Source organism: Geospiza fortis, unplaced genomic scaffold (genome assembly GCF_000277835.1).
Source record: "Geospiza fortis unplaced genomic scaffold, GeoFor_1.0 scaffold166, whole genome shotgun sequence".
NCBI lineage: Eukaryota > Metazoa > Chordata > Aves > Passeriformes > Thraupidae > Geospiza > Geospiza fortis.
This window is the reverse complement of record NW_005054310.1, coordinates 7530491-7554229: the sequence shown is the minus strand read 5'-3', so window position 1 is coordinate 7554229 and position 23739 is coordinate 7530491. Positions and strand designations below refer to the sequence as shown.

Below are 23739 nucleotides of genomic sequence, written 5' to 3'. Positions count from 1 at the left end.
ATTTGTTAGTATACCTCAGACTAATGATATGGAATAAAACTGTCAAGGATTATGGCAATTTTGTGTTTGTATTTGTCTCAGAAAATAAATATTCATAGAAGTCTATATACTTTTAGCTTGGAGCTGAAAGCTCCACAGAATCCTTAATTTAGTCTGAAGTACCAGTTTTAACAAATTGTTTAAAAAAAAAAGGTAATACCTTGTTACTAGTATCTGGAATAAAGTCCTAACTTTCTAGTCCAATGTTGTTGTCTTGTTTCTTACATATACTTCATAATTAATTTAGTGCCATTCTGAGACTTCACCTCTTGCCTTAGTTAGATCAAGTGAATAAAAAGCTGCAGATCATCCTTATAGGACAACTGAAAGGTTCAGTGTCTCTTACTCTTGATGATGAAAGCAAGCGGATGACTTCCAGAAGGGTAAAGTTATGCATCTGCTACATCTGCTCGGTCAAGAAGCGAGGACTGTGTTGAAAATTCAAGCCAGGTAAGAGGAGACACATTGTGATCTCCTGTTTAGAACACGGGTTTAGTGCTGTGACCTGAGGACTTACCTGTTCTGGGGGAATTCTTTTCCTCTGGATGTGTGAGTGGGTAAAAGAGATTGCTGCAGTGCCAGTGTGGAGAAGCAGGCAATGCCCAGTTTAGAGCAGTTTGAGCCAAGCACTTCAGACATGGAGCCTGGCTGCTGGCACTTGTTCTGTGGTATTTTTCAAGGAAATACTGCAAAGGCCAGGACATGTTTGTCTGAAAAGCACCTTCCTGTGCTATGTGCTAGCAAGGTGAGAGGTAATTCCAGCCCTTGTTTGCCCTTGTGCAAGCTGAAATTAGAAGTGTTTTCAGCTGCAGCAGCGTAGGCCTGAAAGGGACCCAGCCCAACACCCTGCACTGAGGCACCCAGTACTAGCAAATGGTTTCTCAAGCAGTTTGCTTCCTGCTTTCCTCAAAGGTGGTTTTTAAAAATTGTCTTTTTATTGCACTTTCTGTTCTCTACCTCTCCCTCTACAACTTTTGGAAAGGGCAGTGTTCACAACTGGAATTTTGAACGTTTTTTTTTAATACAAGGATTATTCTTGCAATTGCCAAATCAACAATTTTTGGATGCTGTGTAAAGTACTAACTTGGTGCTGTCTTTCTTGTGTGCATTTTCCATATGCATAAGGGTATTACAGATAAAGTAGTTCTGTTTTGCCTTCACTTTACCATGAATACCAATGAGAGAAGTAGAGTGCAAAACTCCCTTCACTAACTCTGTAAACCTAAATATAGCATTTTGGCCTTGCACATAGCATGAGAGAAAATAGCAGTGCAAGTCTAAGATTTCTCTCTTTAAATACAGAATCTGGAATGTGATCAGAAATTTCAGCTGTTTCCAGCATGTCTCAGGAGGAATTAGAATGCCAGTAGATTTTATGACAGTGAAGTTCAGCCTCTTGGTGTTTTCCCAGGCAAAGTTGTATTAGAACACTGGCTCTGAAGCTCTCCCTTCAGATAAACAGGTGCTTTCTGTATGCCAGTAATCCTAGACAGTTCTTTTAATCTAGACTTGTCAGATGATACTTTCAGAATCTGCCCTCTTTGCTTCTAATATTTTTCCATAGATGTGAGTGAGCAGATGTTAGACACTTCTGTATTTTTATCTGCTCTGGATTGTCCAATAAGCACTCAGTCAGAACGTGTGGGTTTTTAGTAATACTGGTGCAGTATAACTTGTACAGAGTATCTTCTAACACCTGTTGCCAAGTGCCAGCACTCATTTTTTAATGTAAACTAGGCTGAGTGAAAATGCAGGTCACATGGAAAGAACACAACATCTACCTTAGTTCAATCTATGTAAATAAAAGATGTATCAGAGGAGCATTTCCAGGAAGTTAACAGACTTTACACTACAAGTGTGTTTTGTTGAACAGTAGGTCCAGGATTTGTCATGTGCATTGTGCTGCTTCAGAGCCTGGAGCAGCCCAAAGGCAGGAGGACACTCTTTTCTAAAGGTGGGGCTTAATTGCTGCTGGTGTTTTTTCTTTAATACTCTGCAGAGAAGCTTTTCAAGTTACTATACCATTTCAAAAGACCTGAAATACTTTTGTGAGGTTTTTGCCTTGTTAATTTGAACGCTTCAAAAGCAGAGGAGAAAAACTACTAAGCAGGTAAAAAATGTAGTTAGCCCTGTAGTGTCAGACTTACATGTTTTTGGTATTATTTTAAAACATCACAGCTAAGCAAAACCACAACACACGGGTTTTTTTGCTTAGGATTTTCATGTTGTAACAGAAGATCTCTATGTTCTTGATTTGGATCAGTCATTGTAATGTTTTCCTTTCATCTACTGCCCATTTTAGTTAGCTGGTAACAGAAGCTAACTTCTGTCCTGACAGAAGCCTCAGGACAAAGGTAGATCACGTGAGCTTTGCTGATGCTTTCACTGACTTTCATCAACAGCATGAGAATATCCCCATGAATCTTCAGTCTCATCCTTGATGCCTTTGCTCAACCCATAGGAATCTACAAAGTTATTCTTGCCAAGCAAGAGTCATGCAGCTGGCTTCTCCCTAGAACTTGCACAGGAAAAATGAGGAAGTGGGTGATTCAGTTGAGTTCTATCAAGTCCCTCTTATTCCTGTTTTTAGAAAATGGGTGGATTTTGGCAGCTGGAGTAAGTTCAACACCTTGAGAAAGCAGCTTACTCTGAGATTTGTGAGCAATTACTGGACCACAGCTCTAAACACAGTTCAGTAGATACTATCAAAATACTGACAGCTGAATCTGACTAGAGCAACATCTGGAAAGCAATAGATTAGCACTGCCCTTTCTTTCTAATAATGGAATTCCCCTGCTCCATCCCTTGAATGAAATATTAAGGCTGTGTATTTCTTTTTCTAAAGCAGGTGATTCCTTTAGCCTTGTAACAGCAATTTTCTTCACAAATGTGGCTTGTTCTTAGAAATTAATGACAAGGAGATGTAGCAAGCTTCCATGACCCTGATGGTAGTGTCACTTGGGCTGTCAGTGATGGGAATGTCTAAGTAATACAGAGTGGCCCTTTCTTGTGGTGTTTCAGTAAACTTTATAGTTTTCATAAGCTGGAACATCAAAAGAAAGCAAGCAATGTGCAGGCAGCCATTAAATATTTTTGTCTACTTAATGGAATACTGCTACCTCCCTGCTGAAGGAGATAAGAAACTGATACCACATGATTAAGCAGAAATACAAATAAAATGCAGAAATTCATGTTTTAGCAGCTTGTGAAAGCCTCAGACTTAAACAGCTTAAAGGTGTACCAAGTCACCACCTTCCACAGTTCAGGAAATGTATGTAGTATTTTTAAACAGAATCATCCAACAAATTCAGTTCTGTAACAGGGATTGAGGTGAAGTAGCATGTATCTTATTGTTGGTCAGAGTTTCCATTCGGGAAAAAGTCTTCCTCTTTCCTGGTGCAGAAGATATTACTCCTAAATATGAACAGCAGTTTCCCCATTGTGCTTTCTGTTTTCCATCTATTCAACTACACCAGTTTCCAAGGAAATGCAAGCAAGTACAGGTTGTGTTTCACTTTGTTCCCTCACCTCAGGGTTTCTTCCTGGTGCAAAGTAGTCAGGTGGTGTCCTGCTAGACACTAATAAGATTACCTGTGGCCATATGAAGTAGCCCATTATAGGCAGGAGGGCAGTAAAGCAGAGGCTTTTAAGGGCTTATAAAATAGGAATTCAGCCATTACACACATGACACAGCTTATTCCTATAGGAAAGTTTAACTCAAGCTCAGTAACAAAGATAGGAAGTTTGATAGGCAGTTTATTTTTTCTTTCTTCAAAAGTGCAGCAGTGAACAGGGTCCTCTGGAAGGGCACTTTCTAAACAGATGTTCAAAACAGCAGAAATATACTCACAACATGCTACAGCAAAGTATGCTCACATACAGAGAGACACACAAAGATAATTCATTGTAATTGAATCACAATAAATGACAGCTGTTTCATTATGTTCATATACTGCAATCAGCTTGATGAATCAGTCTCAAATTTAACTTGATTGAAAAGGTATTATACCTGCTTTGGGTGTGTGTTTCCATGTACGTGTTCCTGCTACAGCTTCATTCCCCAAAATGAAGAAGCCCAGTTTTCTGGGCCCACGCTGGGTAAGCAGGTACTGGCTGTATTCACTTATGCTGAAGTGATGATAATGAATGTTGGTTTGATTTATGGTAACATAAAGAAGTTATTAATTGATTAATTGTATTTCTCCCTGTATAGTATCTACTTTACCAGATTGGATAATTTAAAAAATCACAGCTCTGCTTTTGATAATAATGATTTTTTAAAAAAGTAAAAAACATGATCACATTTTATTTAAACTCAACTCTGTAACAGTAAGGCCCTTTATTTAAAACTGTGTATGTTTAACATGAATGCCTTCCATAACCAGGTATAGATGCAGCTGTGGTCAAATAACAGATGAAAGGGAATATCCAGAAAGACCATTTAGTTTTAAAATAACTTAGTTGGGAATTAGATCTGGATAAGAGTCAAAGATCCTTCATAGTGTTTTTTTAATTATCAAGGATAAGAATTAACACTGTTCATTTGTGGCTGTAAAAATACTCAGAATTAACTGCTTTATGGCAAAAGACACAAGTGATAAACTGCTCTAAAAGCAATGGAAGGCAGGCAGCTCTTGGTTCCTGTTCTTCCTTTAACTACATGCTTAAATTAACAATTTTCAAGTCTTTATCAGAAGTGGGAGTGAATCAAATATTCTTCTAACCCACTAAGTAAGGACTGATTAATTTAATTCTGAATTTCAGTTTAATAGAACATTTACTACCTATGCCAGATTTCAGGTATAGTGTGGTTCTCTGACAGTGAGTGTGTTAAATTACTGAGCCTTGCAATGAAATGCTTTACAGGTATGTGCAGACAGCAAGAGTATTAATTTGGGTAAAACATCTGGTCACTCATACTGAATAATCTGCATCAATTCTGTCAACTTTCATATTACTAATTAGGCAAAAAATAAATTAATTCAAAAGAACATGTCCTTGTTAGGGCTTAAAATCACTTTAAGAAAAGACTGTATTAGAGTTACATTTCTGTACTCATAACAAAGTTTTTTCTAATAAGGAGCAACAGAATGCACATTACTTGCACTGAAACTTAAGCAGAAACTTGATGTAGGACCCAGATTTGATAGGACTGATGAGGGTTTAATGTGCAGCAGTCAATGGATTTCACACTAGTCTCCACACAGCTACCAAAATGAAGTTTAAACAAAGAACAGGTCTGAATTGCTAGAATTCTCCAAGCAAAACACTACCTACACTACACATGAGCTCAGTAAGAAAACCCTTGGGAGCATGAAGACAACTTTGGTTTGGTTTCTAGAGACAAAACAGTGCATAAAGGATACTGATGGCCAATACTAAAGCTTGAGAAACAAAAAGCAGGATAAAGCTACAGTTGTAGTTGAGAAAAAAAAAAGTCCTGAGTTTTTGAAAGCATGTAAGGAGTCTGACTATCCAAAACCCTCTGCATTTATACAGATGCCTCAGCTGAAACATTACCTTTCAAGCTTTTTTTTCTTCCAAATATTTGGTCACTTCTGAGAGATTTGAAACAAAAGTTCTATAAAAATCAAACCTGTAGACGACCGCAGAAGTTTGCACCTCTTAAGCTACATTAAGGACTTCTGTGCCTCAGAACTAAAAGCCAAGAAAATTCAACTTATTTTATTGTAACATTGCTTGTATCCAGTTGGTGGATCTGCACACTGGGGTATGCATCTTCACAGTTTTGAGTCATACTTTGTTGCCTACTTAATGATTAGTTAAAATAATCATGCTCTCTACGGGGGTAAGAGATGTGAAATAACTGAACACTAAATAGTTTTGCTACAGTTTGTTTGACAAGGGAATGATTATCATGCCTGAAAATAGAGTTGATTTGCCCACAAGCAACACAACTTGTCTTGCAGAAGATCCGTAATTCAGTGTTTCCAGATGGTGTTTTGCCAGTGAATCTATACAGAAGTTACATGGTAATGCAATTTTGTGTGTTTTTCAAGATTTAGAAAGATACTCAAGTTTGGGTGCACATGATGGCTGCATTTCAGATAAGCCTAATGAGAAGGCTGAAAAGACATCACCCTTTTGGAGGGAAACCAAGTGACTTCTGCCATGCAGACCTTTGGTGTGAAGGCCACTTTTTGAAGGTTCCAAGTAGTTAGGTCTCAATCAAAAAGCAACACTCTATGAAGCATTTAAACTGCCTAAAATAGCTCTTAGCTTAATGTCTAGTGAGCCATGATTCTATGATTTATTTTTACCTAGTTGCTTTCAAAATAATTTACCTTCAAGAATCTAATCAACATAAGAAGTTAGACAATTCAAGACATTTGGAGGTTAGAAATAGATCACCTCTACTGTGGTACCCTGGTTGTTGGATTTTGTTTATTTTAGTATTACTTCTGTTTGTGTATTAAAACAGACTGAAGAGTTAGCTCAAAGCACAGGCACACTTACTTGAATTCTTGTTAGTATCAACAGTCTCTTAACTCACTAGGACGTCAGTCTAAAACCCTAAAAGGTTTTTCAGTAGTACACAGTAACCCAGCCTAGTATTTAAAACCAGGAGGCTGAAATTACATTCTTGTTTGCAAGCTACCAAAGCTGTCCTACAAAACTCATTGGTCTCATCTCAAAGTGGTTGCATTGAAAGAAACTAGTAGGTGGATTTTAATTCTGTACAAGACGCTTGCTACTCAGATCCTACACTTTTGACTAATGCCCTCCTACTCTCTTCTGGCCTAGGGGTTGCTATTGTCCTTAACAGCCTGGAGCTCAATACAGGAAACCTATAATTAAGCATAGATTTTAAGGTCTGTGACACTGAATATGGGTGAGCATTACTGTGCAATAGCACCTGCCTATCTAACCTGACTCAAATACACACTTATTTTTTAGAACAAAATAAACTGTTCAGATTCATAGACATAGGTTCACCTCTGTGCCTGTGATATGGAAAGGTAATTGAAAGACAAAGGTGGTAATCAATGATCTGAGCAAGACAGATTAGCTGTGTCTAACAATTTACAGTTAGAGTTCAGCTGTAAAATATATATATTGCACAAGGCAACCAGCTAAAGACAAGGGATTTCCTTCCAAACAAGGTTTGAAAAGCCCATTAAAAGTCTTCCAGCTGTAATCAGCGAAAGTTAACAGAGACAGACCTGCTGCAGTCACTGGAGGAACTGGTTGGTGGGAGCCCATTGCAAGAGGCCCTTCAGGGTCTTACAAGAACTGTGCAGAAAACCTCCGAGCCCGCAGGCCGTGATTGCTGAACATGAGCCGTGGGTCAAACCTGTACCTGCAGAGAGGAGCAAACAGAGTCAGTGTCAGCTGCTCGGCTTGCAGGGACCAGCACTTCCACAGAGCTTTGTGCTGGAAGAGCTCTGGTACGAGGCTGTGTGAGAAGCTGCTTCCTCAGCAGTACATAGCAGTGCTATTACAACAGATAAACTGTAACAACATGCAGCCAAAAAGCTGAGTCTCCAAAGAAATAAATCCTGGCTACAATGTACAGGCAGCATAGGGGCATGTATAGAACAAAGCATTCAGGAGCTACATTCTAACAGAAAGCTTTGCTGTCCCAAATGACAAACTTACGTAGCACTTTAATGACACTATAAGGACATTTTAAATACTGCTTAAAAAGCTTTGGTGCAAATGATCAGTGACTGAGTTTTGAGGCATAAAGTGCTATTTACTTCCAACAGGTAATACAGGCAGCTCAGGAAACGTTCTTGCAAACAGCATTTACAGGAACAATCAGAGCTAGTACTTGGGAAATAACTGCCTGTAGAAACCAGCAGAACTTTTCTAGGTTTGTAGGCAAACCTGAGGTCAGTCTCTTGACTACTCAGAACAGCTAAAGTGTACAGTTGTGCTAAGTTAACAATATCTGACATTAAAGCACTAGTATCATATAATCAAAGTTATACATGGTAAGTTAAAATATAGATTAACCATTAAAAAATAGCAGCATCAAGAAACCATCTCTATTAAAAAAACAGTATGTACATCATGAAAACCCTCTATAAAAGCTGAATTTAAAACCTACATAGTTATATTTAGTAATGAAGTGTTCCAGTGTTTACCCGGGATCGAAGACACCTGGTGTACGGCATGTTGCTCCTGAGCAGGACTGCAGCATCATTAGTCGATAGTTCATCTTCTCTAGAATTTCTTGATCAATTGTTTTAGCAATGTTATTGATCTGGTGTGGATCTGCAGTCAAGTTATACACTTCCACAAACACCTGTAGAAGAAAGTTCCTGCACTGTATTAAGTCTTGAATGCTAATTAATAGTCATATTATTTGGGAAGAATGCTTTTTGGGAGCACACAGTCTCAGATGTTAGTTTGAACTCTGCTGCAGCAGCCCCACACATAAGCTCTGTTCAGCCATGCAGCTGCCTGGTCAAAGACAGGACAGTGTGCAAGCAAAGTTTTGCAGTAGCACAGTTTTGTTGGAAAAGTTTTTACTTTCACCTGAAGTATTCACCTGCCACAGCAGATTCTTTTCCAACACTTGTCTTATGACTGTAAGACTATAGTAAGAGGCCTTGCCTAAGCTGGCAGTCTTTTCACTAATGGATCTTAAAATAACTTAATTTCATGACCATTACAGCAACATTCTATACTCATTAGCTACTTAGAGCTATCATACCGAGACAGGTGTCTTAACTTCTTCATGTTCAAAACAGCTGAATACAAGAATGCTACAGCCTCAAACAGAAAAAGCTTATTCTGTGTGCATGTACTTTGAGTTTTGTCTGGAGGATTTTAGGGCAGACTTGTTTTTTTGTACATTAAATCTCTAGACAATTCTGTGGGACAAATACTGGTCAATAGTATCTCAAGAATTTAGCTGTGGTTTTGTCTGTGCTAGAGTAGGAGGCCTGACTGCAGATGATACTGATAAAAACTGGCTGAGTTGTGTCTAACTTTGATAAAGACATATCTGGACAGACTTTGGCCTTTTTCTTACAAGGTTCACAGCAAGGTTGTGGAAGCCACATTGTTGCACCATTCCCATACTGTTGGTTTTATTCCATCTAGCTCAGGTATGCAGTGACCCAAAAATGCCACAGCTATACCTTCTTAGTAGAAAAATCCCAAAGTGACATGAAGAGTATTATTCAGTCAACTTTGGAGACTACTTTTACAAAGAAATCAACAAGACTTGTTTAACTTGATCATCATTTGTCAGAAAGGGGAAAATCGAAGTCCAGGGTCTGCTAATTGGTATTTTGGTTTCCTGTATAGCTTTTCACACTATCTAACTGCAAAAACATCTTGTGGGATTTCCTCCCCTGGCTTAAGCTGCTCATCGTAGACTATCATACAACATAGAGTGTGGTACATGTTACTGGGCATACCTGCTGCTCATGCAGCGCCTGCACAGCTGCTGACAGCACAGTTTGTTAGATCTGTGACCCAGCTGCCTCAAACCATGCTTGTTGGAGCAGCTGTGTGCAAACAAGCACAACTCAAGATCAGCCCCGTGACACACCACCTTTTGTACATACAGCATGCGCTCCCGTAGAGAAACCTGAGCAACCTCTGAAGGGGGGACGTTATGTCCCTTATACCCAAACTGCTCAAGATAAGGTCAGAGACCTTTCTCACACTTGTAACTTCACCACTATTTATGCCAGACAAACAAGGAAATAATAGATGAGAAATTATTAACCTGGAATTTCAGGTCTGTCCAAGTAAAAGAGTGGAACACTGTACCTCTGCTGGGTTTATGGTATCAGAAAATATTCGTTGCTTAAAAGAGACTGCTACATGGAGCTAGGCTAAGAGAGAGACCTGAAACCAGTCCAGCACAGCTCCTTGTGAGGCTGTTAGGTGATACCAGAAGGTAATAATCATAGTTTAGGCCTCACTCCCCTCCCACACCTTTTTGCCCCCCCTTCTTCCCAGAACCCTGCAGTTCAACTACAGTTTTGGTCAAACATTCACAATAGGAGATAAGTCCTTGAGTGTTTATCCTGCAAGCAATGCCAGTCTGCCTTTCAGAGTACTTCATGGAAACCTTGAGAGCTGATAAGAGTGCAGACAGACACAGGTTGTGCACAGTTGACATCTGCTAGTCAGACAGACTTACCTCCCGGTCATCAAACTCACAGTACTGCAGGTCCCAGGCAGCTGACAGGGTCCTTACACAAGCATACGTGTTGTTATAGGAATCTTCACACACACAGTCTGGGAAGCAATGCTGTGAGGCAAGCAGCAAACAAAAACTTCAGGGCAGAAGATGAACTTTTCCTAGAGTCTGTACCAGCTCATGTTAACTGCAGCTAACAAATAAACACCCAGATCTTAATTTAACACATGCAAATTTCCAGTGGGGATTTTAAGCAAAAACTCAGTGTTATTAAACTCACCATGACTAAGTGCATTTTGTCTGGGAAACAAATGTACATACACAAGAGAACAGCACAACACACTACTGAAGACAGCACGAATGGGATGCTTTACTTTAGTAAAGCAAAGCAAACCTGCTTCAATTTAGAGAGTAACTAGTGACTTAAATAATAATCACAAACAAGAATTGTGCAATTGTGCAGGTTACTAAAGTTTAGAAAGAACATTATGTCATTGCCACACGCTTGACTTAAGCCCACACCTTCCTGCATCAGTCTCCAGCCCTGAGGCTCCATAGATTCCCACTGAAAGGGTTTTTGTGATCTCTCTGGTCATATGGACATGTCAGTTCCACATGGCTGGACATCTCCTTCCAACTGTCAAATGCTGCACAGGAGCTACAGAGCTGGCTCCTACTTGCCAACACACTGGGAGCTTACAGAACCAGGTTAGCCCACACAAACAGGTTTAATTCAGCAGCTAGTCCCTAATATTAACAGATCTTGTCTTACTTACTGTGACTCCAGGTCCTAGGCCAGGACAGGTAGGATCACTGCCATTGTATCCTTCTCCTTGGTACTCCACCAAGAAGTCTGACCTCCACGTGACATTTTTGTCTCCTCTCTACAAGAGGTTAACATAACTTAGTATCTACTGTAATGTAAAATAGAAAAAATTCTCCCTGCTTGGAATAACACTAACACTATCCACTGCTTACTAGGCAGTATCAGTGTTAAATAATTAGCTTTAGGTTAGAAGGTCTTGTGTAACTGGAAGACAAGGATTAAACCAAAAATATTAGTACACCTTTCTGTAAGGGTTTAAAATACTGTCTTCAACTTCAAAAGATCATGCAGTAACACCAAGTAGGAGGCACACGACCAAATACTACTATCCTACAGACAAGATCCCTGCAACAAGGCTGTTCCCCTTTGATTTGTATCACATTACCACAACAGATGGAAAAAAGATGCCCTTGGCAAAAAACCAACCAAGCAAAAAAAGAAACAGCTTTAAGAAACAACTAGGTTTTAAGCTGGTCTATTTGTAGCTGCATTTTAAAAGAAAGAGGAAGATGAAAGTTTACAGTTAATATACAGCACCACCACAGGCATATGCAGCAAAACAATGAGTTTCAAATTTGATTCCACCAGAGTTTAGAACAGGTGCCTCTTACCTGCTTCTGTCTAAAGAACAGCTTAAGGTTTGGATACAAGGTTTAAAGAGCAAAGCACCATTTGAAGTCTGGATGATCTTTCCAAGCTTACTTTCCAAGTAAGCTGCCTTCAATTTATAGACTAAATTTAATTAAAACTAAACAGATCACCTGCAAGCAGCTTTATTTAAATAGGCTTCTGCTCACCTATTAGAAAGGTCAAGTTTACTTTATAAAACCACATGCACTCTTCTACAGTTTGGCAGGAAACACCAGTTCTACTGAAAATGGAGTCAAACCAAAGATTTAATAAGAACAATCTCCTTTTCTCCTATTCCTATGTTGAGAAACGCTAAGGAAAAGGGGAAGGAGAATGCAAGATGGAAACAAAATACAGGCTTCAAAACAGGAATTATTACAAATGTGAGGATTATTCAAAGATGACACAGCTTTCTATTATAGTATGACCACAAAGTTGTAGTGCTTATGAAAATACATCAGCATTGAAACATACCTACTTTTTTCACTCAGCTATGAGCATCCCACTTGAAAACAACATCAAAGGAAGAATCTGGGTTATGAGTCAACCTAATCTATCAAAGGAAGTAACACTGACTTTGAAGAATTACCCCTGCAAGAACCATTGGTTACTATCCCTGTCCCTACTTACCAGCAGTGGCAACAGTGACATCCCATCCATCTGGGTCTTATTCAAGTCATATCCCGCAATATCCAGAATAGTGGGACCCAAATCAATATTTGCAACAAGCATCTGCAGGATGAGAAGAACTTAACTTCAGAAGTTCAGAACCTATTTTAACGCTACCTAATTTCATTTTTATGGGCTAATTAACCCTGAAACATTGAAAAGCAGTGGTAGGGAATTTGGAAAGTGAGTTCAAAATTAAATTGCTTTTGTGGCCTGCAATGGCTTAATTTGATTCAAGCAGGAACAGACAGCTTTTTTATGAGGAGGCCTTTGCACTTTCTTCCACTCTGTGAACTTCATTTTCTGGATACATATATATATATGCAGGGCAACAAATTAGCAGCTAAAGTGGTAACTGTGAAACAACATTAAAAATAAATCTGTACTGGGATTTCACGTCTTTCTTACCTTGTTTGTCTGATTTGGTTTTATCCCTGGTCCTCGAACTAGCAATGGAACTTTGATATCAAATTCATAGAGCTGCCGTTTGTCTATTGGCAAAGAAAACTGGCCTAAACGAGAGAAGATGGAAAAGTGAAATGGCTTCTGGTTTACATTATCAGCCTAGTGTTACCATAGAGTGGCTTGGGTTGGAAGGGGCCTTACAAAGATCATCTAGTTCCACCCCATCTGTTATGGGCACGTTATTACCACCAGCCCATTTTTAAAGAAGAGTGGTTGTTAACCTGAACTATATTAACAAATTGGAGGACAGCAAAGAATTTCAAAGTATGAGCCATATCTTACAAAGCTTAACAGCTTAGATACTGCACTTTTAGTTGTACAACATGATACAAACAAGTCTTTGACATATTTTTACTGGATAACCCTCTTATACCAACTCTTCCTACAGGACACAGAGACCCTTCCTTTATTTCTGTCCCAATTTTATGCAGACCAGGATACACTGGTAGAAATTAATGCTGAAAACCATAACCAAATATAACAATAAAATATAAATAACAATAAAAAATAACAATAAAATCCCAAACACCCCACACTGCAACTCCAGATTGTTTCAGAATTTAAATTAGTACTTCTGACATCTATAGTTTTCCACAGCTGCTGTTCCCATTTTCTGGAGCGGTCATGAGGGTGAAAGGTTATGCAATTCCTGGATCCTCTGCAAATAAGCAATAAGCAGTGAGAATGTTACCAGTGTGGAAGCCATTGTCTGATGTGTAAAAGATGTATGTGTTGTCTAACTCTCCATTCACTTCCAATTTCTTCACGAGTTTCTCTACCAGGTCATCCACCGACAGCAGAGTTTGCCACCTATACAGAAACAAAGTACTTCACATTTGACAGTGAAAAATTTGGAATAACCCTGACTGCAAGTAGGGCACTTATACCTTGCTTCCAGTCAGCAGCATATGCACTGTAGGTGAATTATTTTGCTTACAAATTCTGAAAACAAACTTCATAGACTACTACACTATTTTAAAGGCTGCAATTAAAGATAGAAATACATTGTTTGTATTCAGTTCTTGTTGATTTCTGTAGTGTCTGTGAAAGACATCAAAATGCTGATTACTTACTATCTGGACACAGTGAAGACCAACATTGAAGTGTCACAGTGACAAAGAGTCAGTTATCTCCTGCAAGGTCACTTGTTATTAGTTCTTTATATGTAGTTTAAAATGCAAAACAACCGTGAATTTAATTGTCTTTATGGGATCCTTTCTGCTTGAAAACCTAGAGCTCTTTTGTATTACTCATGTAATGTTAGGGTCCATTATTTCAGTGTCTCTAAAGCCTTTGACAGCTACAAGTTTTTCTCTGTCATGGGCTGCTGAGAAAAGTGATTGCTTCCACTACCCTCTACAGACTAGTATCATGCTAAATTAACTACAGCTATTCAATTCTTAGATTCTGCTGTCTCTCAGTTTAAAATTTTGTTGCATAATTTTTACCTTCATGTTTTATAAAGCAAAAGTCTGAAAAATCTTGGGTTTCCATCTCCAAAGTGACCAGATAATGCCTGGTAACAGCTCAAAATGAAGATCAACGCTTTAGGTAATGTTTGTTTCAAAACTTTTAAAGAAAGCATCTGTGGTGCAAACAAATACCCTTGCTCTTTATTAAAAAAGGGAACAAGTCATGTCTGCACATTATTCACCACATCCCCTTTATATAAAGAACTCTAGCACTTGCCCTGGCCTGTACATTCCCATGTACAGACAGAGACAAGATTAATAAATCAGATTAGCTGGCAGACAGATCAACTACATTTGATGTACTTCATGTAAGAAACTGGAATAAAGTGAAGTAGAAGGTAAGGCCATTTTAAAATAAAACCCTGTGGTGGACTGAAAGAAAAGCAATAGAGAGATCAGTTGCAATTGGTCTTTTTTGTGACAAATAATGGCAGCATTGGTGAATACAGTATTTCTGAAGCCAAAGTTTACTTGCAAAATGTAAACAAAGTCAGGAGGTCTTCTGAGACAAGTGCCAGAGAACTATCAGGGGTAATCTGATATCAATTGTCAGACTTACTACAACTTTTTAAAAAAATCCACACCTTTTAAATTCTGATTAGAAACCTTAAGCAACGGGTAAGAAAAATTCTTACCGCTTTCTGTAAGCATCATCAAGAAACTGTATTGAAGAGTTGCTCATTGGAGTCTTTGCTTGTCGAATTAACCAGTGCTTGTTCTAAAGAAAAAAAGACAACAAAGATTAGAGTATGGGAGAAGTATCAGGTTTTAAGCCTTTCTTAGAGCAATTACAAAAACAATTCCTGTGAAAAAGTCAGGCAATGCTATCAAACTGACCTGACTTTGGTTTTCCCTGTTGGTTTATGTAAAATCTAAGCTTCAAGATTAAGATACAGTACAGCTCCATTACACTCAGCCCTTGATGAGAAGAAAAAAGATGTGGATCTTTTCAAAGCAGTTCAGGGAAGAAAACTGTGAAAGGATCTAGGGAAGGCTCTCTCAGAGGTAAAAGTGATAGTGTAAGACAGATCTGAGGAAAACAATGTGAAGCATTGAGCATCACTGTAAGACTGGACTTGGCTGTCAGAAGTGAGGTACTTTTGGGACTAATATTGGCGAGCATCTCAACAGGTAGCAAGGTGGGCAAAAGCTCCTGCACCCAAAGCAATTAGAATTACTTAAGTTATAAACAGGTGAGTTCAAATATCTGTAACAGTGCCACTATCAGATTCTTGGCAGTCTAAGAAATCAGGGCTGGTGACTACTGAATGGAACAGAACACCATTATTTTATTTAGATTTTGAATCCAAAACAAGAGCATTTCTTTAGCTGCAGCATCGTGGATTCTTCTAGATGTATTCCCAACTTTCAGAAACAGCCCCTTTCTTTCTTTCCTCACCTACACCCCCAAAGTAACAGAGATGATATAATTCATATAGAAAGTGATACTCCCACATTGAAGGGCCAGTCTGAGCTGGGTCACCTGCTGTACAAATACATGGGAAGGTCTGTTGTGAACAACCTGGAAGTTAGTATTAGTGGGGATCAGAACAAAGAGAACAGTCATGTCAGGGCAGCTTTACATTTTTCATTTAGTAGGTCAGAGATGACCCACTCATCACCCTCAGCTGAAGGCTGTATTTAGGTGGTCACCCCTCTGTGTAGAGCCTCTTGTTATGCAATTTCCCTCCTGTCACAAGCAAATGACTGAAGGGCTCAGGCTTTAGGGACTCACAACAAAGTGACTCATATCTCAGTTCCCCTGTTTTCTGCTCTTGACTACGGAAGGAAAGATTTTTGGCATGAAGACTTAATACTGTGTCCAGTTTACTTCAATTCTGTTGCATTCAGCTGTTTCTTTTATAGGAGTTGTAAAACAATTCTCTGGAGAGACACAGTCTCTCATCTGAGAGAGGAAAAAGTAAGGAAATACAGCACAAATCCTGCCTTCAGCTGAGCACAAATTCTTCAGAGAACAAAGGAGCTGGCAACATCACCAGTGCACCAGCTCCTTTCACAAGGGCTGTGCTTAGGAGAGGAGCTTCATAAAGCACAAGCACACTGGGTAACTCAGGCAGGTAAGCAACCTAGTGCAGCAGAATCCTCCTCTTTGAGTATTTTATTCTTCTTACCTTTCTCTGAAGTTTCAAAAACTTCACACAGCACTCAAACACCTTTGTGGATTTCAATAAACTTCACACTCAGAGCTCCCAAATCTGCTTCCCTGTCATATCTCTTTCAGCACTTATACAGAAAGCAATCCACCAATCCTGCTGTCTCCCTAAGCTCCATTCTTGGAGAAATTTTAGGAGACTGAGACAATATACAGTGTGTTGCAAGAATCAGAACACAACTGAGCTTTGATGCAGGAAAACAAGGTCTGCAAGGGAAATACCCAACACATACCTTAAACAACTTCTCTTTTAGAACAGCTTAGATAAATCTCATCTGATCTATTAATAAATCTGCTTGGGAATCCAAGCTGCTGATCATTTCACACCACTTCTAGCTGAGGATCCAAAGGAGAAGTTAAACTCAGACTCTGATCAGTGACATATACAAGAGTTTAATTCCTATTTTCCATGCTGAGATTCTGCCTAAATGGTTCCTCTTAGTAGTTCTTGCCCACATCCAGTACAAGGAAGTGAGACAACATTTCTTTAGGAGTCAAGACTGTACAATCCAAGACTGTCAAGCAAGCATTACAACATCAGTGAGGGTCTTAGCCTATTTACATGTTTCCTGCTACTGTAGGAATCACGTTTGCCCTAGAGAACAGTGAAGCTCTAGAAAACACTGAAGTTCCAAGAAGACTTTGGCTTCAAGACCACAACACTGCCAGCTGCAGAAACACACATTAGCTGTGTCTAGGAAGGAAGGTAATGCTAGTCTGTTCCTCTCGTAAAACTGCTGTATCCACAGATACTAATTGTCAAACATGAAGTCCAGCATTTTGTTCTGTATTATACAGGCACAGGGCAGAGCTCTTATACCACATAAGGGAACTCCACAGTGCATATTTTGCTAGCTGCTGACTTCACTGGTCAAGTTACTTCTAAATCACTATTTTAAAAACACTTTATTACAGTAATGGAGTCTTAAGACAAAATCTGGAATCCCTTTATGGAAGAAAAAACCTCGATCTGATTCCCACTCTCTAGTTTGAAACTTAAAAAGATTGGGCTAAAATATTTGTTACAGCCTGCAGCCCTTTTCTGTCTTTTCATTCATATTTTTCTATCACACTGATGAGCACATGTCATTTTGCAAGCTAAGTCCTCAGCTAAAAACAAGTCTCATTCTGTACTACAGGAGTCACAGTGACCTGAGGTATGACTGGGCTCCTGATAGGCATTTAGGCAACATTATCTCAGTCTTAAGATTAGAAGCAAATGAACACTGAACAGCAATGCATTCTATATTTTAAATTACTTGAATCAAAAATACAAAACTTCTGTAAGTTTTCACCAAATTAACTGCTTGAGAAGTTCACACACTGGCAGAGTAAATTGCAGCAGATTAGTCTGAACTAGACCATATCTGGCCATATTTGCTGGCAGTGGAAGATACTGCCCTGTCACAAGGATGTCTGAATTTGTAACACTAGGTTATTTTAGCAAACAAGTTTTCTAAGCACTCACTAACCCTGGGCCCTATGGTTCATGATTCCAGAGTCCTCTGATTAACCTGACATGCTTTCACCTTGGGGAAGCTTTGCCATGAGCTCAAGGAATGGACTGCCCCCATCCACAAGCAGATGTGTGAAGAGAAAGGGCTCTTGCCATTCTTCACCCAAGCCTTTGAGTAGCACATTACCTATGCCTTCCCCTGAATATACCAAGAGCAATCATAATCAATTTTTAAGAGCTTCAAAAGAGTCTACAAACAGAACACAGAATTCACTTTTTGTCTTTATCAATCATAATTCCATTGTACTACCATATCACTCTTGCCACTATGTTGTTTTTTTACAAGACATTAGCGTGCAAATATCTCAAAGTCACAACAAACTTATCTGACCCTGACACACACCCATTTAACATGGATGAACAACCAGTAAGTAGTCATAGTACTCGCCTATTCTATCTAACATGCAAGCCAGGGCCACTGCCTTCTGCTCTCACAAACTAGAATAACCTACACAGGTTCTTGCTAGTTAGCTTACCTTGCCATGAATATTAAAATTGCTGTTTCTTGGTGCACTGACATTCTGAAAGCTCTTTGTATACTGTGGAGCAGGTGTCCAAGGGGAGTGCGGTGCTGGCGTTGCGATCATCATAAAGAAGGGCTCAAAATTAGATTTGTACTCCAAGAAGTCCAATGACATGTTGGCCTGTGAACAGTGTTGTTGGAGAAAAGTCATGCCTCAAAGGAAAACAGCAACTATTTGACAAACCCAAACTAGACATTCATGACTTATTTAGAGCTTGGTAATACTGCAAACATTTAAACTATTTCAAAAGCTTACTGCTTGCTCATCTACAAATGTCTAGAACAGCAGTTCATAATAAAAATAACCCCAAGTAGCTCATGTTAAACAAATCATTTTTCTCACATCTTCAAACAACTTTCTACTTCAGACCCTTACATTAATTAGGCCTGGAAAGCTCATCAGAAGTTTGGGCCTATTCCAAGTACAATAAAATCTACCTATACTCCAGCTTAATCAAGTAAAAACAGAGCTTTCTTCAACATAGTCCAAGTCTGAGACTAAGATGCCATCTCCCGTCTGACAGATCCCATTTTAAGAGCTTCAGCTTTCTTCAGAAATAGCAATAGTTCTGAAAAAAATATTAAGCCCCACTGTTTATAGCCTATGCCCATTCTGCTGCAAGATTACAAGGGTTGAAAACAGAAGGTCTGGTGAAGAACAGCGTCCAAATGCCCACACTCACACCACTGCACTTTCATTTTTGTTTCAGCCTATACACAATTTCAAGGAGCAAGTTAGAAGAAATTGTGAGTTCCATTTTCACTTCCTCTAGGTCAGCTTTTAAAATTAAAGCTTCAAAGGTATTACTTGTAGATGAGTTCTTCAGCATTCAAATCTTGCAACATTTTCTCCTGCCTGATTAGTATACCCCATTTTGGATATCCTTCTCTAGGGAAAAAGCAATACACCAGGAATTCCCCCTTCCTTCCTTCTAAATTTAGCATCTAAGCAACAAGGGCTCAACTTCAGTTATACGTCAGCAGAGTCAAGAAAGGATAAGAACCATTCAGAAACTCATAGCATGGCCAACTTTGATTTCATTAGGAGCTTAAACTGCGACATGTGAGAAGCGCAGTAAAGAGATTCAGGTGTCTGGATGCTTAATACCAGACTCAAGTACCCAGGTGCCCTTACACAAGAAAGCTTGAGCATCACCTCACGCAACACAGGAACTTTGCATAAGCAATTTATTCCTGTGCACTGCCCAGCAAATGAATTGAACACTGTCTCTGAAATGCTGGATACATGTTTGGTAAGTACAGGAAGAAAGTAGAAGGCAACACACTGAAAATTGTGATGCACTGCTGTATCAATAGGTAACATATCACAAATAAGCAGTTTATGCAACAATGACCTGTCGGACAAAATGCTTACGAGCTGCTGAAGGATCAAAAAATCCCAGTACAATGCCAGTAATAGGACAGTCTCACTTCTGGCTTATCAATTCCAATCTAGCTTTAGACAATGTAAATCTAAATTTAATCAGACAGCTGTTCAGTACCCTAAGAAACATCAATCTGTGCTGTTGCTAGTGAGCAGCTGTCTGTATTCGAGCCCCCAGTGGAATTAAACTCCTCAGGGTCTCAATGAAACACACAAGACTGGATGAGGAAACATTTCTAGAGAAGAGTTTTAGTGAGTGCTAACCCATACCCTGTAACCCAGTACCAACCTACACACTGTAACAGCACAAGACATTATGACTCCAGCTTGGCAGATGGGGGGGACAATCCCCCCTCCCCAGCCCCTTGCCAAACAGGGCTTAAGAGAGCTAAAGTACCTCTTCCATCCTTCCTTACAGGATCTGACATCCTTGTTACCTGTCTTTATTTTATGCAGACAAAGAGGCTAAAACCTCCCCTGATCAGCTACACATTGCCCTCGTATACTATGAAGGATTGATTAGGCTTTAATATTTACAAGTTATCAGACTGATGGACTTGGAGACTACAAGATACTAACACATCATAATCCCTAAGAAACACAACCCTGCATGAAGTTTATTTTTACATGCTTAGAAATGAAATCCTGGCCCAGTTAATCTTTTACAGAAGTTGCATATTATAATGAAACATATCCTTGTATAAAGTAATTTAAATCTCTGCCTACCTGTTTCTTCTGCAGCACAGCAGTCAATATTAACTTCTCAGTGAGGCTACTGGCTAGCAAATGGCTGGAACCCCTTTCCTCTCCACAGCTCAAACATAAGCCTGTCATTTCTAAATATACTCGGTCGTGCTTTGCTGATAAATGCCACACACCCTCACGACAGTACAATTGTCCATTTGTGAATTAATACAGCCTAATAAATTATCTCAGCCTTTCCCAAGTCCCCAGCACAAGGCATTACCTGGTCATAAGCAGTTTCTGTACCACACATTGCAAAGTTTCTTACCAGTACATCTGTCAGATAATCTACACTGTAGTTCTCGCCATGCCTTCGTGCTTTGCCATTTACTGAGAGAGTATAGTTGTAATACTTTGAATTTTTCTCCTGTGAAAAAGAAAAGTGACACAGATACTTATTCAAAGCAACATGCACATTGATTACTTGAAATAACCCAAATTAATTGCCCCCGAGCATTTGCCAAATAGATTACGAGCATTTGCCATAATGATACTGCAAAAATTCTCAGAAGTGGTCTCCATCAACAAAACTGGTTTTAGTGCTATCTCACACTGCTCTGGCTTTACAAATGGCTTTTTTTTCTCTAGGCACTCAATAGGAGTACCCCTTGTAAAAGCCACAGATCCAATGTACAAGTAAGGAAAAAGGGGAAGAAAATTTGCATTAAATCATTAGATGTTCTTTTTCTGCTCTTTCATGACCAGCAAAGATAGAACATGAGTTGGATTATAAAGCAACCAAAATTAAGTTGTTAAAAAAAAGTCACATACCAAAGCATACCAAAAACTCCATCCAGGAGGGACATGACCTACTCCTCCTGCATCCTCTGCTCCATACTGAAAAAAGAGAGATCGTGACTCACAGTTTCAATTATGATGAATCAAATCTAGACATTATGTTTCATATTCATGTGCTTTATTCAACACCATGTCAAGCTGAATTCAATTTCAGAATGTGGAAAACCATATATATACGCATATAAAAACACACAGAGGACCTATTAAACAAACCAGGGTTCAATAACTAGACAGTAACTGAAAGCTTAGCAATCATAATTAAAATTTAAATATTACTCCCTGCTCCATTCTGCAAGTGAAAATATGCAGGGATCCTGGAGAACATAGTGTACATATCAAATAATGAGCAGTGATCAAAACATCCATGTGGCAAGATGCCTGCAGCCTTCGTGATAACAGTTCACAAGATACTGAAGAGAATTCCACACAGACCAACAGCTTCCTTCATCCTCCCCCAAGAGGGGTAGGAACTTCAAGTAATGCCAGCCTCTTGCCGCCTCAGTGCCAAATAATCTACAACAACTCGCCTTTAAGACAGCAAAATAGGGAAAGTAGCTGCTGAGTCAGTGCCAAACTCAAAACAGAGGGTGTTTTAGAGCAACACAACGGGTTTTCTCAGGGCAGCCCTCTCCAATCTACGTGGCTTGCCTAACTGCAGGCATGAGAGACTCTGCTGAGTCAAGGGATGCTCAGAGGAAGCCAGCTGAGTTTCCCTTCCCCTTGCTGCCTCAGGAACATCAGCAGACACAAATCTGTGCCTGGCTATGAAGATTCACCTTCCATTGCTTTATTATACCACCATTTTCCAGCATGAAATGCAAAGAAAACATGCTGTTAAGAATCCTGTAGCTCATACAGCTCCTAATCCAATTCTATCACACGAGAGGAACACACAGCCTTATAGCTTTCAGTGCTGAATGTTACATCTTATTACAAACTACTAGAAACTATATCCTAGTTAAAAAGACAAAAAACTTAAAGGACACATATACAAGTGACTCAATAATAAAGTGTTGGGTAACTACTGTAAAAGAGCTCTGAAAATACCTGCTCTCCCACAAATTTGCCTCAGTAAACACTTGACTTTTACAACAAACCATAAAAAAAAACCCCAAAAACCCCAAAATACCTCATTTAAATACTTTCCAGCAAAGAATGTTTGATAACCACACATAGCTTTGAGCAGTGCTGGGAAGGTGTATGGTTCTTGAATCTTCTGCCACAACTTGCTGCTACAGTTCCCTTCCAGAGTGTTATTGACGACATGATGATTATGTGGATATTTTCCTGTTAAAATGCTAGCTCGACTGGGACAGCAAAGTGCACTGGGGACATACTAAAAAAACAGAATGAGAAGATTTAAGACTGGAATAGTAAAATAATTTTATGTCAAACTTTATAGTTTTCAAGTATCAGCTAACAGGTTGACTAATATAGTAAACAGTCAAACCTACTTCTTTCTGGACACCCAAAATTATATCCAAAGTATTTTCACTAGTAAAATACTGCACATGAAACCAGCTTCAGGCCTCTGCAGCACATGCCCTTCCACTTCTCACCACCAGACTGGACATGGTTTTTAGACGGGACAAGAACCCACTTAAATCATGTCTGGTTGTTGACTTACTCCATTATTTTAGCCATAGAGGTATTACACTAGAATATGAAAAGAGTGAAGTGACTTTTCATTGTGCATGAAGCTGATGAAAGTATTAAGCAGCTTCTTTTAATATTCAGACTACGCAGTTTTACTTTACAGATTAAGGAAGTGAGCACAAGGGCTTTCAGAAAGTGAAACTACAGATTTTGAACATCCCCATATTAAGTTATATTCATTTTGAGACCTAAAAGTAGGTAGCAATTGAGTTTTAAAAACCTCACATCCATATCTACAGGTTTCATAAGCTGATAGCATTTTTTGAGACCTCAGATGACCTAAAATACAAAATACGTAAACGCACATGCCTCAGAAGTTCAGAGCGTTAATGCAAACACTTACTGCATTTACGAAGGTTATTCCCATCTGGGCAATAAGAGCGTTAGTCTTCTTTAGTGGGGTCTGAAAGGAAAGCACCAAAAAGGTATCAGCTAAAAATGCAAGGATGCCAGGTGAAGCCAGGGACTTGAAGCAGGCGGCCTGGAAAAAGGCCCAACACCACAGGTTTTAGGAACAACCCCGGCAAGACACTAAGAGTGCCCTTTCGTTCTCGCTAGGGCCTGGCGTGGCCACAGCGATTGCACAAGCGGGCCCAAGGGAGCCCAAGTGTGGAGTGTTTACAGGGATATCCACCTGCAGCGGCTGTTCTAGAGAGGCCCCAGCCCCGGCCCCCCGAGCCCCGGCGGCCTCGCAGAGCGGCTCATGCCACCCGGG

At 39.4% G+C, this 23739-nt stretch overlaps 1 protein-coding gene across 1 annotated transcript; it reads right to left on the bottom strand.

Annotated features, from left to right (window-relative positions):
- Positions 1-3777: 3777 nt before the first annotated feature.
- On the bottom strand, positions 3778-23526 carry GNS (glucosamine (N-acetyl)-6-sulfatase). The gene is made up of 13 exons (XM_005419239.3): positions 23368-23526; positions 22498-22704; positions 21342-21407; positions 20839-20937; positions 18396-18563; positions 14866-14948; positions 13450-13568; positions 12702-12805; positions 12255-12356; positions 10945-11052; positions 10169-10279; positions 8151-8311; positions 3778-7360 (listed from the first exon to the last, which is right to left on the bottom strand). Exons 1-13 carry the CDS (start codon positions 23389-23391, stop codon positions 7285-7287), a joined length of 1428 nt encoding a protein of 475 aa, XP_005419296.1. The 5' UTR covers positions 23392-23526; the 3' UTR covers positions 3778-7284.
- Between the last annotated feature and the right edge of the window lie 213 nt (positions 23527-23739).